Here is a 17848-nt window from a genome sequence, read left to right on the forward strand (position 1 = left end):
TTCAAACTCCAGTAAAGAAGGTTCAAAGGCTCAAGGATGCCCACAGGTCTGGGAGGCAAAATAAACTCCACTACCGACATCAAGGTATGTCAGAGATTCACTAGGTGGACACAGAAGGGCGGGCCAAAGGTGGCAATGTGGAGTTGGATCCTTGCCAATAAGCTCTTCCTTGGTAGTTCGTTCTATGACAAGTGTCCAGGGGTTGTAATATATCTTGCCACGTAAGAAGCCCATCCACATAAGGTTGTGCATTAATCTTGACAGGTACAGTATGTTGTCCCTCCACCCACCTCTACCACTGGCATGTGCTAGGATCTCTAACCCCACAATCTGGCCACATGCACATCCCTCCAAAATATGGTCAATCGCTTATGCTCATGCTGTGATGGTGCATCAGATATTCAGGAACTGAATATCCCAAATATTCAGAAACTGTGCCACACATCCTGTGGTATTCAGAAAAGTCCAGGAAAAAAAAATGTAAACGTCCCTTTAGGGGTAGCACAGATGACTCCATGCTGATGGAAGAGAAAGATGGAATTTTGCAATAAAACATCATGCCCAGCATCACAGCGTGGGAGCCACTGGAAGAGTTAAACACAGAAACCCTAAGACAATAACAAATTAGGTATTGAGTCAAAACAAATATTGAAAGTTACCTTCATAATTGTATTTGTGTTCCAAAATGCCTATTTCTCCCTCTCCTCTTTTGGAGTGACTCTTAAGTCAGTTGAAGTAAGCAAAGAATTTGTTTGCTGAGAAGGTATGAGGAGGCGTAACAGCACACAGTCTTCACGCGATAAATAAATACCTAACCCTGAGGAAGAACACTTGACAAGAGAGGATGTTTTCTAAATAGATGGGTCAATAAAATCCGTTAGATATAAAAATGGAAAGTGAATTCTTAAATTCCCATCAATGAGCATATCAAAAACCTACCTCGAAAAACAGATCAAAAAGATAAGCACTGCATTTTTGTAGATGGTCATTTAATTCTCATTCATAACTTTGCTCGTCTCACACTTCAGTGCAATTGAACAAAAGTAGTTTCTCCCTCCTCAGTGGTACCTTCCCAGCCTCAGATCCGGTCTCATTCGTGCCCTAGGAGTCGGTCTTTTCTTGAAGTGAATCACCAAACGACGGGTGAACAATCCTCAAAAGTCTGATGTATTAAGCAAACAGGCGAAGAGTCGCAGAGCTAACGTCAAAACATAAATATGCCTCCTTACCTGGATGGCTCTGACATTGGAAACCGGCTGTTTCGACATATTCACGGGGTCTTATCCCTAAAAAAACAAGTGAGAAACTGTTAGAGGTGGCGGCATCCAGATTGGCCAGCTTGATAAATTGGAACTTAACTCATGATTCAACTGGGCAGTCACCCCTTTCGGTGGCCCTCTATTCTTTCCGTCTCAGTTTCTGAGGTTACTTAGAGACCCCCCTCCCTAATGCCTTGGGGAGAGGGAACACTAGAGGGCCCCGATAAATCATTCAGGAGGAGAAATGCTGAGAGGCCTCGCCCCTGATCTAATGATAGGCGATCAGAAACTTGAAAGGCCCTATCATCTCCTTCCCTGCCCTCCTGCCCCCACTGCCCGGAGCAGCAGAGCTAAGAAGTTGTGGGAATAAAACCCCTTTGTGTGGGGCCTCAGGAGCTCTGTCTCCGCTTGAAACTGAACTTCTGCTCCCAAGGAGCGGTTGCCAGGGCTGGGTGTCAGCCCGTTGGGAGTTCGTCCTCCGCCCTGAAGGGCCGGCTGTGCCGGGTCCTCACTCCTGGCCGCCCCCCTCCCCGAGCACGTGTGTGCTGGGCCCGGGCCTCGAGGGCGCCCTGAGGACGGCCACGGTCCCCCCCATCCAGCGAGCGCAGGCCGCCGCCAGCGCCCCCGCAAGCAAGGACTCCCGGGACCCGACATTTCCCCAGATGCAGCAGTGCTTCCTCCCCAAAGGACTTGGGCTTGCTCTCCGACGGGCCCTGACTTACAGCAGGTGGCTTGGTGGCCCTGGTTTGCAGGTGCCAGGGGGACAGGGAACAGCCTGCCTCTGACCTGCCACCGCACATGCAAGTACTGTCAGAGCTGGGTCTGTCAAATAATAAATAAATAAATAAATAAAATAAAAATAAATAAATTAATTAATTAATTAAAAATAAAAATAAATCAGTGAACAGAAAACATGCTGCTCTTTAAACCCAAACTATAAAATGGGTGGACTGACTTTCCTCTACTAACTGGTGTAAATGGGTGTGCTACCCTGGGAGCGAAAAGGAACACCGACAAGCAGTGTGGGCGCTTGTGACAAGTCCTGTGTCACGTGGCCTGTGTCAACACTTCCAGGCCCTTTGCCTCTTCCTTAGATTTTACCTGATTCTTAGGCTGTGGTGAGAATCAAAATGGCATAGAGTTCCCAAAACTGTCTTGGGAACTCGAAAGCGGGATGCAAATATTTATTGTTTCATTGCCATTGTCCACAGCTCCATGACTTTTCAGTACTTTATTGATCTACGGCTTCAAGTACAGAGTAAGAATTGATGTAGCGACAACGCCCCTCACCACTTGTACATACGAAGGATCTGACAACTCTGAAAAACATTTAGTTTTTTGAGATCTTTCAAAGTCCTGGCTCTATTATAGGAAGTTAAACAATCACACAATTTTTAAAACTCTCTAATACATCCAAATGTAAATCTTTGGAGTCACATACATGAAAACAGTGAGGTTTTTTTTTAAGTTTCTTTTTTTTAAGATTTTATTTATTTATTCATGAGAGACCCAGACAGAGAGAGAGGCAGAGACACAGGCAGAGGGATAAGCAGGCTCCATGCAGGGAGCCTGATGGGGGACTCGATCCCAGATCCCGGGGTTACGCCTTGAGCCGAAGGCAGACGCTCAACCCCTGAGCCACCCAGGCACCCCTTTTCTTTACGTTTCACCTGAATGTTTTGGTCATATATAGATATAGCCTGCATCTAGAAGGGTCAAGGTAGAAATACCTTTGCTTTGGTTAAAAAGTAACAAATTGAACAATTAGGAATGTATTTTTTTTCTCTATGGTATATTTCAAATAGATTTCAGTCTTTCCCTGCAGTATCAAAGAGTCAATGAAGGCTTTAATTTTTGGATCTAGGATACATAGTTCAATATCAAAAGGAAAAGCTTGGTAGTTTAATTTTTAATGTTTTTTTTTCCTCAAAAGCTCTTAGAAGTCATGCAAAGCAATAATTCTCACAGGACTTTAAACATCTCAGCATATACCTTCCGATGTGCTTGTACAACTACAGTTTAACCAGCATCACTTGGGAACTTACAAAGAGTTTTTGTATTCAATTGGAAACAGAGTAAGTAGGAAATTTCTTTTGTTAATTACAATAGCATGTTGAAATGTAAAAAACAAATCAATGAGTGATTGTGTTATTTGTATTGCACTCATTTTTTAAAATTAGGCTGATTTTGTTTTTTCACCAAACTATTGGATTGCTTTGCTTTCTTGTGGACCTCTGAGCCTAAAGGATAGATATTATACCTTGGACCTCGTCTCCTGTATAATCTGGGCACGATCTCGTTTGCATATGAATTCCTTCTGAACATATATGTCAATCTGCAATAGAGACATCTTTAGAAAGTTGGTCAGATCCCAGCTCTCATTCCTTGCAAACAGGCTATATAACATTTGTGTAAATCAGTCCTGGAGCCGTTCCTGCTGTCCTCATTACTCGCAGAGAAATCAGGGCAAAGCACACTGATGAATAAAAATAGACAGTGTTCCCTGGCTGTTTCCCCAGCCCTGCATTCACCTCCGTCAGGGATGCAGTGGAGAATGCACTTTCCTTCTTTATCTGCATGCCTCGTCCGGCGACCAAAAAAGAAAGCTATGTCTTAGATGCACAACTCTACTCACAGCCGACCACAGCCTTTCATCCAAAGAGGTACCCTTTAGCGTACTCTGTTACTGTGTCTCCTGGCTCTGGCTAAAATTGGGAAACACGGCAAGTTTGGCAAGACGTATATTGACTTTTACAAAGCCTATACTATAATGGAAATGCTTGCCAGCTTAGCACAGTCATGTTGGGTTTTCCTGGAAGATCTGCAAGCGGTGGGAAACTTTAATGGTCTGTATGCTGAGTCATATAGAATATACCTCTGCTGGTTTTTTGATTGGGCGGCACCTAATATCTGACTTCTAAATAAGACTCTTTCACTTACCAAAAATTTGTCAACATTGATATCACTAATTTAATAAGTGAGGATTCAGAGTAAAATAAATCAATATTTGGATAGAAGGGGCTTTATTTGTTCTTTTTAAAAGTCTACTAAATGGCTAAAGCTCAATCTCGACGGGAATTATCTTCTGTCCTGCAGCTAAAAATAATTCCTGAGAAGGGTGTAGAAAGATGTTCAGCTGTCTGAACTGACTAACTCCTTATTCACTTTGCCTGAAATATGCCGAGAGGCAAGCGGCACTCATGGTTGCCGTGTCTCAGAACCTGGTGCCCACACGGGGGGACAAGTGCTGCCCTCCACCCTGCCGGGTACAGGGAACACTGTGACCTACGTGGGGCTCTTCGACAAGACAGTTTTGTAATTCTAATCGATCTGTATGGTGATAGAACTTTATCACTGAGGCCAAGCCTGACGCCGGGGGAGAGGGGAAAGGCACTTTAAACCTGTACTGGGTAATAACTCTGGCAATGATTTGCATTTAGGTAAATCAGAGAGCTAGCCTGGTAGCTTTTCTCTACTGCACATTCTCCTGCTTATTTCTAGGCTTACAGCTCGGATCGGTCTGCAGCTGCCTGACTGTGGCCCTGGCCATAGGAATGAAAATGACATAGTGCTCAGGGTCACAGTCCTCCTATGTGGACCGTGGAAATTTTCTTCATGTCACTGTCAATGAAAACTACTTTGAGTTCAGTATTCTTTCAGATAGCCCCCCCCATACACACACACACACACACACACACACACACACTTTCTAAAACAGAATCAGCAACACCACCAGTGAACAGTGAATTTACAAGGAAGCTACATCCACTAGTTACAAGCCTACAAAGTTCTAAGTAGTCACTTCAAGTTAGGTATCAAGGAAATTTCCTTCAGAAAGCCCGGTGGCCCGAGCTGGGTCCTCCTGCTTACCTGCTCTACGTATTTGTGTGCTGCCTAAGGAAAGTCCCAGGCAGCAGGTGCAAGGATTCAAGGCTCCTCAGAAGGTGGAAGGGACGCCCGGTGTCCTCTGAGCTGCGATCTCAATTCCGATGCTTTGCATGTGGCTGAAATAGCTCAAGCGCTCGGTGCCTCTCTCGGTACTGAGAGCTGCTCCCCGCTCGGGGCTGGAGGGAAACTCGACTTAAGGCTAAGTGTTAAAGAGAATTCCTGTCATAGCTCACAGTTGTTCTTCCTAAATATAGAGTTTGATACAAGCCATATACTGGCTGCCTCCGAAAGGCCTGACCGTGCTGAAAGCAGGGCTCAAATGTCAGCCGGAAGGTGGCTACGGAATCTTACTGCCCTCCTAATCTTCCAGAAGGTGCTGGCTGCGCTTTCTCACATGTTCTGAGGGGGCACAGAGAAGTTTGGAAAGTAGGAAAAGTTTCTATCTTTAGCCTTATTACCTGGAGGCCAGAAGATGAGGAGTGTTCGGTACAAATGAGAGATGCGGCGTGGCCCCGAGCTTCTCGGCAGGGGCCCCGACGCCCAGCGGTACTGGGGCCCTCGCTGGGTCACTTAGGGGCTGTTGAAATTCTGTTGTGAGCAGCAGTCAACAAATGCTCCCCAAATGATGATAATTATAACGTTATGTCAAACTATAAGACATCGCCCTCTTTGTAGGTCATAAATGGTTCCAGATCATTCAACTCAAATGTGGTTCGGGGGCTGAGTCCTTGCTGTCTCTGCTCTGCTGCCTCTGCTGGTGACAAGGACACCACAGAGCACAAGAGGCAACGGCACAAAACAACACTAAGAGGAAATCTCTGGTTTCAAGTTCTGACGGGGCTAGGACCAAGTATGATGCAAGACACTTTTTTAAACAGAACACTCCCAAGTCCCAAGGCACATGCTCGTTATTTTTGCTTTGGTTTGATTTTTGGCAGTTGAGGGCTGTATTTTCCTTTACCTGGGCTCATCATTTTTAACACTGTTTTTCTTAATCACTTAATTTGCTTTGCTTCTTCGGTCTCTGAAACTACCTTTGCCTAGAAGTTCCCTTCAGTAGAAGGACCAAACAGAGCGAGCACACTTATCACTTATAATTCATCCCCTGGATGAAGGTGACTCCATGTCTGAGTCCCTGAAAGTGTGGTCGGCCACTGAGCCACAACCAGCATCCATCTCCTCCCAGCCCTCTCGTGAAGTGAGGAAAAGAGGTTCCGGTTCATAGGAGCCCCTGAAGTCATGTTACTGTTCCCTGCAGCTGAACGCATTCCAAATGGAAGCAACTAGCTTGTTTTCAGGTTGGTAAAAAGAAAACCAACGTTCTGTAATCAGGAGCTCAGCAGATAATCGTGGTTCATCTCAGTTTGGAGCTCACCATTCCATTCTATTTGTGTGCTATTTAAAAGAATCCTTATGGGATGCCTGGGTGGCTCAGTGGTTGAGTGTCTGCCTTTGGCCAAGGGCATGATCCCAGAGTCCCGAGATCGAGTCCCGCATCAGGCTCCCTGCATGGAGCCTGCTTCTCCCTCTGCCTATGTCTCTGCCTCTCGCTCTGTGTCTCTTATGAATAAATAAATAAAATCTTTTTTTAAAAAAAGAACCCGTAAAGTTCATGGGGTTTATGAAGTCAAAAAGCCCCAGCCAATTTCTAGTTCTTTACTCTGCATCTCTCAACAAGTCAGTTTTACACCCTCATGCTTCTTACTTCCTGTTCCCAAGATGACTGCCACAGCTCCAAGAATCAGAATCTTGCACTAGCATCCAAAGGAAAAAGAACAACAGGGATGGTGGGGAAAGGGGCTTTCCTCTTCTCAGGTAAGAAACTCTCCCAGAAGCCTTAGCAGACTTCCTTTACAGTTCATTAGCTGAACTAGATCTCATGGTTGCAAAGAAGAAATGAGAAAAATCTTCATTTTATAAATGACAAAACACATTGAAAAAGGTAAAGTCATATGACTAAGAAGTGTCCATTTGGAACCCTAGTCTAGGTCGTTAGGTTCTGAATTCCAGAGGATTCTGCTTGTTCCTCTATGCATGAGCCAACAGAAAGAGCCAGGCTGAAAAAAAAAAAAAAAAAAAAAAGCCAGGCTGCTCATACCATTGCCTCATCCCTGAATGTCTTCCATGAGACATCTTTTTTAAAAAAGATTAAGATTCTTTTTTTAAAAAAATATTTTATTTATTTATTCATGATAGTTACACACAGAGAGAGAGAGAGGCAGAGACACAGGCAGAGGGAGAAGCAGGCTCCATGCAAGGAGCCCAACATGGGATTCGATCCCGGGTCTCCAGAATCGCGCCCTGGGCCAAAGGCAGGCGCCAAACCGCTGCGCCACCCAGGGATCCCCATGGATAAGATTCTTATCATGTGCCCCAAATTACAGTCTTCTTTTGGGGTCCTCTTTGCTCAGTTCTACTCTATCATAGAACTGCCTACAGTTTCGGCAAAGAGTAAAATAAATCATATGGAAAATTTTAAATGAACTAATAGATAACTATCCATACCATTATGTGTAAAGCTATAACCCAAAAAAAACTTTATAGGCTGACGGAGAGAAGAAAAATCAATAAATGAAGAATGATTAACTAGAAGCAAAGAATTATGAAAAAGAAACTAGCTATGGTCTATGAAAACACTTTATTTTGCCATTACATTTACTTCTATGTTGAGTTTTAATTTTTGACACTGTAACTGTGAACAAATTAATGCTTGTTTTTAATACAGGAAAGCTGGTGACAAGGTTTGTCCCCTGGGGTGCATGCTATGTGATGACTTCCTTCCTTCTGTGATTTCTTGAGCTGAACCACTTCTCTTTAGCCGCAGTCCTTCGTGGTGATGGAGCAGCCCTGTCTATGACTCTTTCCTTGGAATTTACCTTACTTCCATGAGTAGCCATGGAAGAATCATTTTTACAAAAAGAAGTAATGTGCAGAGTTATAACTCTACCCACATGAAAAAAAAATCTTTTACGGGTCACGTGGGTGGCTCGGTCAGTTGAGTGTCTGATTTGATTTTAGCTCAGGTTGTGATCTCAGGGCCCTGGGATGGAGCTCCACATCGGCCTCCCCACCCATCTGGGAGTCTGCTGCTCTCTCTCTCCTGCCCCCCTCTGACCTTCCTTCTGCGCACACACGCACACGCGCTCGCACGCACGCACACACATCTCTGTCTCAAATAAATAAATAATTTAAAAAAAAAAACCTTTTACATAATTATGCAGAACAGTTTAGCAGCTCCTTGTCTGCAGACTTCTCATTTCAAAAAGGGACCTTTGTTTCACCTTTGTACAGCTCAACAGCTTTTTCCCCCAAAGTATTTTCCTTACAGAGATAAAAGAGCTGTCTAAGCTTCAGAAGTGAAATTCAGACCTCCATCTCCAGAAATGTGGTGTCGGTTTCTCTGTCCTCAGAGAAAATTGCTGGCATCCACCTCTCTGTCACTCCCAGCTGGGAGAATAAGATGCCATTCATTCATTCATGCATCCAGCTATCACTTATGTTGTCAAGTGCTTGCTCTGATTCTGGCACTGTGTTAGATTCTGCGGGTTTAGAAATGCGTAAGAGATAGTTCTGTGTTCTAGGAGCCTGCTCACCATGGTCTGGTGGAGAAGTAAACAACATGATTATTGGATTTGTGTGCTGTCTTCAAACTGTTACCAGAATTCACAGGAAAGTTGTCCCTAACTGTTAACTCCCATGACCCTAAAGGCTTCACAGAGAAGGACATGTTTATGCTGAGTGTCCCGATCTTCTACTAAATGCCAGCACTGTTCTGTCCCCACTGTCACTGAGGTGAAAAGAGTAAATAAGCCTACGTTCCTGCTCTCAGAGCTTACACAGTGCGGGACAGAGGGTGCAGACAAAGCCAAGTAAACAATTAAACAAGATCATTGTAAATCTGATTCAGTGGCTGAGGAAGAGGCTAAGCTGGGGAGGTGGGGGCAGGAGCAGCATCTCTCCAAAAAGAAGTGAGCTGATAAGGTGAGAAAAGAATATTTAAGCAGCAGGGACTGTGTGTGCAAAGGCCCCGGGATGGGAAAGTATGTACTCAGGACTCAAAGAAAAACAATGCAGCCCAAACGTAGAGAAGAATGGCGTGAGACAAGGAGAGAAAGAAAGGAGAGGCTAGCAGGGCCTTCGGAGGCCATTTTGAGAAGAGATGCTGATTTTCTTCCAAGTTTAGTAGAAACCCTTAGGAGGCTTTAAGCAGCGGAATTGCCTGATTGCAGCTTTGATGAGCTCACTTTTGTTGCCATGTGGAAAGAGGACTGGATGAGAAAGAGCAGGGAAGAAGGGAGAACCATTAAAAGGCTAGAGATGATGGTGCCCTGAACAAAGGCAATGGCAGTGAAGAGAGAGACAAGAAAAGAGGTTCAAAGGGTATTTTAGTAATAGAGTCAAAAGTACCTTGCCGAGGTCCCCGGGTGGCTCAGTCGGTTAAGTGTCTGACTCTTGGTTTCAGCTCAGGTGTGATCTCAGGATCGTGGGTTGGAGCCCTGCGTCCTGCTCTGTGCTCAGTAGGAATCTGCTTCTCTTCCTCTCTCCCTCTCCTTCTACCCCTCCTCCCTAAAAAAACTAGCCTTGCTAACTGATTGGATGTGGAAGGATGAAAAAGAGAAACATGGTGCTTTGAGGGAGGAATGAACTAATGAGACACATCTGAAGGACATAGATAGAGCCTAGGACATAGTGAGCTCTCAGATGGGCATGAAGAATTAGAAAGCCAGTGCTGACCCCAGAGGAAGTGTTTCCATACACTGTGGGGGCTGCTTCAAAAACCAGGTCACCACACGTTGTGGCACAAATGAAGAGTTGAGGCTGTGAGCGGATCCACCTCCTGTAGCCCCTTGACTAAGAACAGAGAAAAAGGATAATTGTTGGGTTTCTCCAGATTTCCAATAGGGAGAGAATTCAGGGGGCTGTATCTTCTAACAGTCTCAACAACATTTCAACCTGTTTAGAAGCCAGAGTGATGGGGATGATAAAGGTCTAAAGGAAGTCACTGATGAGCAAAGTCCAGAGGAGAGGAGGCAGGAACACATATCCTTTCCTCTAAAGAGGAGCTAAACTGATCCCAAAAAGGTCATAAGAGGGTCTATGAGGCTGGGGAGGAGGAACAGGTAAAATGGAGGCCACCTGACAGCCTGTCTCACCTTTCTAAGGGTCTTCAGTTATAGAGAACAGGGAAGAGCTGAAAGTACCACCCAGCAGTGTTGAGGCTCCACCTGAGGCTGGAAACTTCGCTGCCTCGGAGATGGCTGTTCTGTCAACGTGGTGACTGCTTTGCAGGCGTGTCAGTTCTAAAGAACATGTGTCTTCAGTTGGGTTCCTCCAGAAGCAGGTCTTGAAATGAGGATTTGTGTATAAGTGATTAATTAGGAAAATGTTTCCAGGAATTACTGGGGGAACAAAGATGGGATCTCAAGTTCCCCGAAAAGGTATCTTCCTTCTGATCCTGCAAGAGAGCTCTGGAGTGTGAAAACTTATGCCAGAGAGCTATTCTAACCCAGGTCACAGAGCGGAGTGGTCACACTCCTGCACCTGTCTGGCATAAGCTCAGGGCTGCCCGGTGAGGGGCGGGGAGTTCCCAGGCTATTGGCTCCCTTGGCCAGCTGGAAAGGCATGCTCCAGGGCCCCCCCAGGCAGGCCTCCAAAGGAGCACTAAGGTGTTGGAAACCAATGTCCAATGAAGCCAGAGGCAGACAACAAAGGAGGACATGGGAACTGAGGGGACTTGGGCTCGGCTCCGTCATCATCTGCCCAACATGGCTATCTTTTATGGCACCAAGGCCTCAGCAAAGTTGTCCTGAACTACACTGGCACCTTGTTTCTAAAAAGCTTAGTTTCTTTGAAACAATCTTACAAAGTTATGTTTTTGCAGTGTTGAGCACTTCTGTTTCTTTTTAGTCATTTTCTAATGAGTGTTGAAATGGACTATTTTTGCAGAGTTTCGGCAGCCTGTAAATGTATTTAGAATTACTTTTTTCCTGCATTGTCACATAAGACCTCTATAACCTGGCTCTTTTTAAAAAATGAGGCAACACCAATCCCTTTGGTGACACAGGGTAGATGGAGGAGGGTCCTCCTCCAGGATCGGAAGCAGTACCAGTAGCCATCCCACACATGCACCAGAGATCTGGAACGTGATAGAAACATTACTGCAGCCTGTGTGCCCTTGAACAAAATTTTTACCCAACTGGAATTTTACCCAAGGTCAGGATCTATAAAACTGGAGAGAACCACAATTTCATCATACACTATGCAGAGCTGTTTACCCACTCTTCTTTCCTTCTTGCCCTGCAAAGGTGGGTTTTTTTTTTCTAACCTAGATCTTTTTTTTTTTTTAAGATTGTATTAACTCTAGGAAACAAACTGAGGGTAGATGGAAGGGAGGTCGGTAGGGGGATGGGGTAACTGGGTGAGGAGTATTAGGAGGGCACATGATGTGATGAGCACAGGGTGTTACATGCAACTGATAAATCAATGAACACGACATCTGAAACTAAGTATGTACTTTATGTTAGCTAATTGAAATTAAATTTAAAAATTAAAAATAAAATAAAAATACACCAAATATTTTATTTATTTGAGAGAGAAAGAGAGAGAGCAGGCACATGAGTGGGGAGGGGCAGAAGGAGGGGGATGGGCAGAGGGAGTAGTAGCAGACTCCCTGCTGAGCCCCCCCCACCCAGACCCCCGCCCCCAACCCTGGGATCATGACCTAAGCCAAAGGCAGATGCTTAACTGGCTGAGCCGCCCAGGTGCTCCTTCTTTGAACATAAATAAGGCAATACACTTCTAAACAACTGGGGCCTCCTAGAAAGAAGGAGTAAGCCCCTGATGTTCAGCACGTTGCAGAGGCAGTGCTGTACTTTCAGCACACTGTCTCTTCTTCCTGGCACGTAAGACTCTATATTTTCCAGGCTCACTCAATTGGATCAGGCCATGTGACTGAGTTCTGACCTAGAGGATGTAGGCCCAATTTCTACAAGCCATGCACCAGTGCCCACTTGCAGATTGTTTGTTACTAGTTTGCAATGACCTAATACAGAAATTTTTAAGTAAGAAATTAGGGACTTTTATGGCAATTTGACATTACCACTATATCCAATCAGCATTTCCTTTTCCTAGTAACTCATTTTTGTTGTATTTTTATAAAAGTATTGGTATGTGTTTGATTAGAAAATTTCATCCTGATAGGGCGCCTGGGTGGCTCAGTCAGTTAAGTGGCTGACTCTTGACTTGGGCTCAGGTCATGATCTCGGTCCTGGGATGGAGCCCCGAGTTGTTGGGCTTCGTGCTCAATGGGGAGTCTACTTGAGGATTCTCTTTCTCCCTCTCCCTCTCCTCCTCAACTCACTTACACTCACACTTGCATGCTCTATCTCTCAGATAAATACAAATGTCTTTTTAAAAAAATGTCATCCTAAAAAAAAAAATGTCAAACCTACCTAAGGAGGTTTGAGAAGCACTGCCAGAAGCCATTCCAAGCCTGGCCTTCAAAAGCACCCTGTGCAATCCAGACCTGTCTCCCCCATCTGTAGCAATCTTAGAAGCCATTGGTCCTAGATGTCGTAGCTACAAGATGGAAAAGAATCACTGTACCCACATCAGACTCTGATATGAATGATGAATAAATGTTTGCCATGTAAGTCTACAGAAATTTGGGCTTGTAACTGGCACAGCCCAGGATTATTTAACTTAAACAAGGGATTATTGCCCCTTTCTGGGAATTGGACCAGCTGGGGCTGAAGGACCTTCTTCCAAGATGGGTGCTTTACTCCCATGTCTGGTGCCCTTTGTCAGGGATGGCCGGAAGGCAGGGTCAGCTGGAACTGACAACCAGAATGCCTACATGTGGCCTCTCTAGGATGGTGCCCTCAGGGTAGTTGGCTTTTTACATGGAGGTTCAGGGTTCCAAGAGCAAGGGATCTAGTAAGAAGAACAGAGGCCGCATGACCTTTTATATCTTGCCTTGGAAGTCACATGGCAACACTCCTGCTGTCCTCTGTGCCAAAGCAGTCACAGATCTGCACAAATTCAAGGAAAAAGGACGTGGACCTGCCTCTCTATAAATGCCATAAAATTTCTGGCCACATTTTAAAGCCACCTCACCATAATTATAATTTGGGGTTCTGGTTCCAGATTATTTTATATTCCTTTCAAACCATCTGAGCCAGAGCCTTATCCATAGCAGGCATCCGCTAAGTGTATATCAATGATAAGGAGAGGGGAGAGCCAGGGATATTGCTCCTGCTTTAGGGATAACTGAGTACGTGGTCCTGGGAATTTGAGTTTGCAATAGTTCATGGATTTGAAAATTCAAATTTTTCACATTTTAACATCTCTGAAATTGACACTTGTTAAAATTTATGGCATCTTATAGTGATGTTTAGCATTTCCTTCTCTTTCTTAGAGGTACATAAGATGATCATGTACCATCCAACCAGTAGCTTATCAGTTGAAATGCAATAAATGCCAGGGCCTCAATATCTATAAGATGGAGCCCTAATGGGAAGCAATCAAGGAAAGTAAATGATGGGAAAATGCCTGCTGCCTCCGAGCTGAAACTGATGAACGAGCAAAGGAGGCCCAATGGAGAGCTTGCAGGCATTGCAGTAAGACACTCCTCCCGTTGTAAGGGACCCAGAAGGACATCATGCCCCAACTCTTGTCCAGTGCCTGCCTCACCACCACACTTGCTGCAAATATACGCGGTATCTAGACACCCCCTACACCCCATCCTGTGACAGAAAAGGCCATAAGCCTTGAAGAGGGGCAGCTGACGCTCATATTCGGGCTCTGCCATTTCCTCTCTCTGAATTTCAATCTCGTCATCTGTAAAATGGATAGTTATGATACCTCCCACCAAATGAGCCAGTAGAAATAAGATAGGAAGCCATAATATTGATGGCGACCCATCAATATTATTTTTCTTCTCTTTTCCTTCAGTAAAGTCTCACTCTGTTTCCAACTTCTCTGCTTTCTTAAAATCTTTAGATAGTCCTCTTTGTTACTTTGTGGGCCTTGAGTCTCTGCTTTGTGAAACAAACTATTGAGAATGTTCTCAGACTATTTCATATTCCAAAGTCATAATTTGCCAAGCCTGAAGAATCTGACAAAATGGGCCCATTTTAACCTAGTAATATTGCCATCAAGTCAGCCATGGCCTGACCTCCCCCCTCTTTCTCGAGGTTTTCCCAACTGTCTCCCTAAGCCATTCAAACCAGGGGGAAACAACCATGTAAAAGAGGCTCCAAACTCAGAGGAAGAAAACAGCCTCAACTCATTCATTTGTTCATTCAGTCATTCAACAAATACCTTTTGAGCATCTACCATGTGCCACAAACGGCACTAAATCACGAAAATAAAGCAAGGAAGAAGGCAGGCATAGAACCCATCCTCATAGACTTAATGGTCTATGAAGCACTATTAAACACAAAGTCACTACAAAGAGGGATGGCTGCCCTCAAGCTAGAGAAACTGAATCTAGCTAGAGAATCAGAAAAGGAATCAGTGGGTGGCTCAGTGGTTGAGTGTCTGCCTTTGGCTCAGGTCGTGATTCCGGGGTCCTGAGATCCAGTCCCACATCAGGCTCCCTGCATGGAGCCTGCTTCTCCCTCTGCCTGTGTCTCTGCCTCTCTCTCTCTCTCTCTCTCTTTCTATGTCTCTTATGAATAAATAAATAAAATCTTTTTTTAAAAAAAAAAAGCCAATGAAAGGATGCAGAGTGAGCAATTTGCCTTTGTGGGCAACTGAGGCTCCATCCTGCTGGGGACTCTTCAAGAAACTGTGGAACACACCTCAGAGTCACCTCACCAGAGGACAGGGAACCTCAGGTATTTACCCAGTGGCTCTGCCCTCCATTCCTTAAGGCCTGCTTCCAGGAGCATTAGCACACACTCGTACATAGACTTCTGAGTTGTATCACCATCAGGGTTTCTTGGCCTGGCACTACTGATATTTGGAGCCAGATTGTTCTTTGTGTGTGGTGAGGTGGTGGGGGTGGGGGGGATCCTGTGGATTCCAGGCAATTCGGCAGCATCCCTGGCCTTCTACCCACTGGATGCCAGTAGCATTCCCACACACAGCGAAGCGTGACAACCAGAAACATCTCTGGATACTGTCAAGTGTCCCCTAGTCTACATGCACCTGAGCGAGGCTCCAGTGCCAGAAGATTTCCTTAGTTCAAGGAAGAAAAAGATGCTGGCAATGAGGACTAAGCAGGGGGGACATGGGGCTGGGCCCCTACTGCAGCCACTGCAGCTTCCCTAAGGATGCGATGGTGGCTAAGCTGTGACTTCAAGAGGGAGTAGGAATTGCCCTTCGGGAGTGGAAAACAAGACCGGCAGCACGCTTGTTTTGCTGACGATGGACCCCAGCAGCCCGCACAATGCCCAGTGACATGTAGTAGGAGCTCAGTTCAAACCCGGACTGCTGTACATCGGCAGAGATGTGGAGGAACGTAACCTAGGCGAGCAGAGGGACAGAGGGCCACGGAAACCTTGTGTCTTGAACATACCGCCCTCGCCTCCAGAAGGCGCCGCCTCACAGGCGCGGGGCTTGGCCAATGGGAGGTGCTGACTTCCAGCCCCACTGGCCCCCTGGTGCAGCCCCAGGCATATCCAGCAGCCCCCCCTAGCACACCCCCCCACCCCGCACACCACCCCTCAGCCCTTCGTGCCTCCACATCACCCCGTACAAAGTCTGTGGTGTGTAGGGAGGAGGAGGGTAGTAGCATCGCACAGCTTGGTAAACCACTTTAAGCTACTGTCCCGAATGTCCTGGGCTCCTGCTGTGAGCACCACTAGTATAAAGTGTCACTAGGTACCTTTCTCCCCAGCCTCTGCACCCCGTCATGCTCTCTCTGACCCGCTCTCCCCACGTCTCTTCGCGGTGGGCTCTGTCTGTGGCTCTGTCTACACTTGCCTCTATAGCTCTTTGGCTCTCCTTCAGTTTCTGTCTCGCCCTCCCCAACTTCTGATCCTTCCTTCCAGTTTTTTGTCTCCCCCTTTACTATGTTCTCTCTCCACCGTGGCATCTCACCCACGGCCATCTGTCCTGCATCCAAAGTTTTGGGGAGGCAGGTCTCATCCCTGAGACAAACACGCTCCTTTGCTGGGTCTCTCTCGCCCCATTTTCTCCTGCACAGGTGGGAAGGTGTGGCCTTCTGCACTTAGAAGTGCCAAGACTCAACCTCGGTTTAGGCTCTGAAAAGAAGGCTGGCTTTTTAGGTGAACCTGGATGAGATAAAGGAGTTTTCTGTGATGTCCATAAGTTGACAGGATGGTTGGAAGCCACAACTCCACAAAGTACTAGAGCCTGGTTTGCCTCCTATGTGCATCTCTTTCCCTTGAGGACCGTATCAGGGGGTGGGGTGAAGGAGATAATGACTATAGTAAAAGACTAATTTTGATATTCCTATGCCCCCCTAAGAATTTTCTCTTAAGTTCATATTCTTAAAATCACTCCAGAACTAGGTGGAAAAAGAATAACTGTAAAGCTTCTAAAGTAAGCATCTGAAAGGGAATAAAGGGTAAAGGAGAGAAAACGAGTGAAAATATCAGTGAGGGTGACAAAACATGAGAGACACCTAACTTTGGGAAACGAACAAGGGGTAGTGGAAGGGGAGGTGGGCAGGGGGTTGGGGTGACTGGGTGATGGGCACTGAGGGGGGCACTTGATGGGATGAGCACTGGGTGTTATACTATATGTTGGCAAATTGAACTCCAATAAAAAATAAATTTAAAAATTTTTTTAAAAAACTCTGAAAAAAAATAAAGTAGGCACCTACTTGTCATGCTGAAACAAATGGTTGTGGAGCAACAAGCCAGAGGGGTAGAAGGAAAGATACATCCACAGTTAGATCGTGTAAAGGAATCTTCTATGTATCAGGTGCAATTCTAGGTGCTGGAGGTACCTCAGCCAATAAAACAGGAATCCCTGCCCTCTTGGGTCTTAAACTCTAGGAAGAATCCCCAGCTCCAGGCCTCAGCAAGTCACTGAATGGTGAGGTGGGGAATTCTGGGTGGGGGCCACTATTGAAGAAGCAGATCTGGGGGCAGAAAACAAAGATTGGTTTGGACAATATTAAGTTCATGATGCCTATTAGATGTCTGAACGGTGTTATGAAAGAAGTTGGATATCCAAATACAGAGTTCAGGAAAGAAGTCCAGGCTGCAATCCAAATTTGGGGGTCACCATTGTGGAGTTGGTATCTGACACCAGGTGGTTAGATGAGATCTCCCAGAGGAGTGTAACTAGAGCAGAGATGGGGTCAAAGCGCTGAACCCTGGAGCATGACAACATTTAAAAGTCCAGAAGAGACTGAGGAGTGGGGGAGGGAGGGGGCTAGGGTTTCATAGGTCTGCCGCTTCCATTTTGCAAGGTGAAAAGAGTCCTGTGGATGGAGGGAGGGTAGTGATGGCAGCACAACATTGTGAGTGTACTTAATGCCACTAAGGTAGACCCTTAAAAATGGGTGAGATGGTCAATTGTATGTTATGTGTATTTTACTACAACTTTTTAAAAAAAGGAAAAGAGAGAGAGAGAAATGGATATAAAAATCCAAATGAAATAAGTGTTTCCAGAAGGCAGGAGGGACCAAACCAAGTCAAATACTGCTGAGAAATCAACAAAGAGTTAACTGCTGCTTTTGGCAATGTGGAGAGTGGCAGTGACCTTGAGCACAAAACAGGTGG

General features: G+C 45.5%; 1 protein-coding gene across 2 annotated transcripts in view; it reads right to left on the reverse strand.

The window, feature by feature from the left end:
- SMPX (small muscle protein X-linked) overlaps positions 1-5349 on the reverse strand; it is a 54297-nt gene extending 48948 nt beyond the window's left edge. The window contains exons 1-2 of one of the 2 annotated variants that reach the window (XM_055337444.1): positions 5130-5346; positions 1230-1286 (exon numbers count right to left, since the gene is read on the reverse strand). In XM_055337444.1, coding sequence (XP_055193419.1) covers positions 1230-1268 — 39 coding nt within the window. In that variant the 5' untranslated portion in view covers positions 1269-1286; positions 5130-5346. Of the gene's footprint in view, positions 1-1229; positions 1287-5129 lie in introns of both variants that reach the window. The other variant, XM_055337445.1, reaches the window with a different exon arrangement.
- Between the last annotated feature and the right edge of the window lie 12499 nt (positions 5350-17848).

Source organism: Nyctereutes procyonoides, unplaced genomic scaffold, assembly GCF_905146905.1.
Source record: "Nyctereutes procyonoides isolate TBG_1078 unplaced genomic scaffold, NYPRO_anot_genome, whole genome shotgun sequence".
Taxonomy (NCBI): domain Eukaryota; kingdom Metazoa; phylum Chordata; class Mammalia; order Carnivora; family Canidae; genus Nyctereutes; species Nyctereutes procyonoides.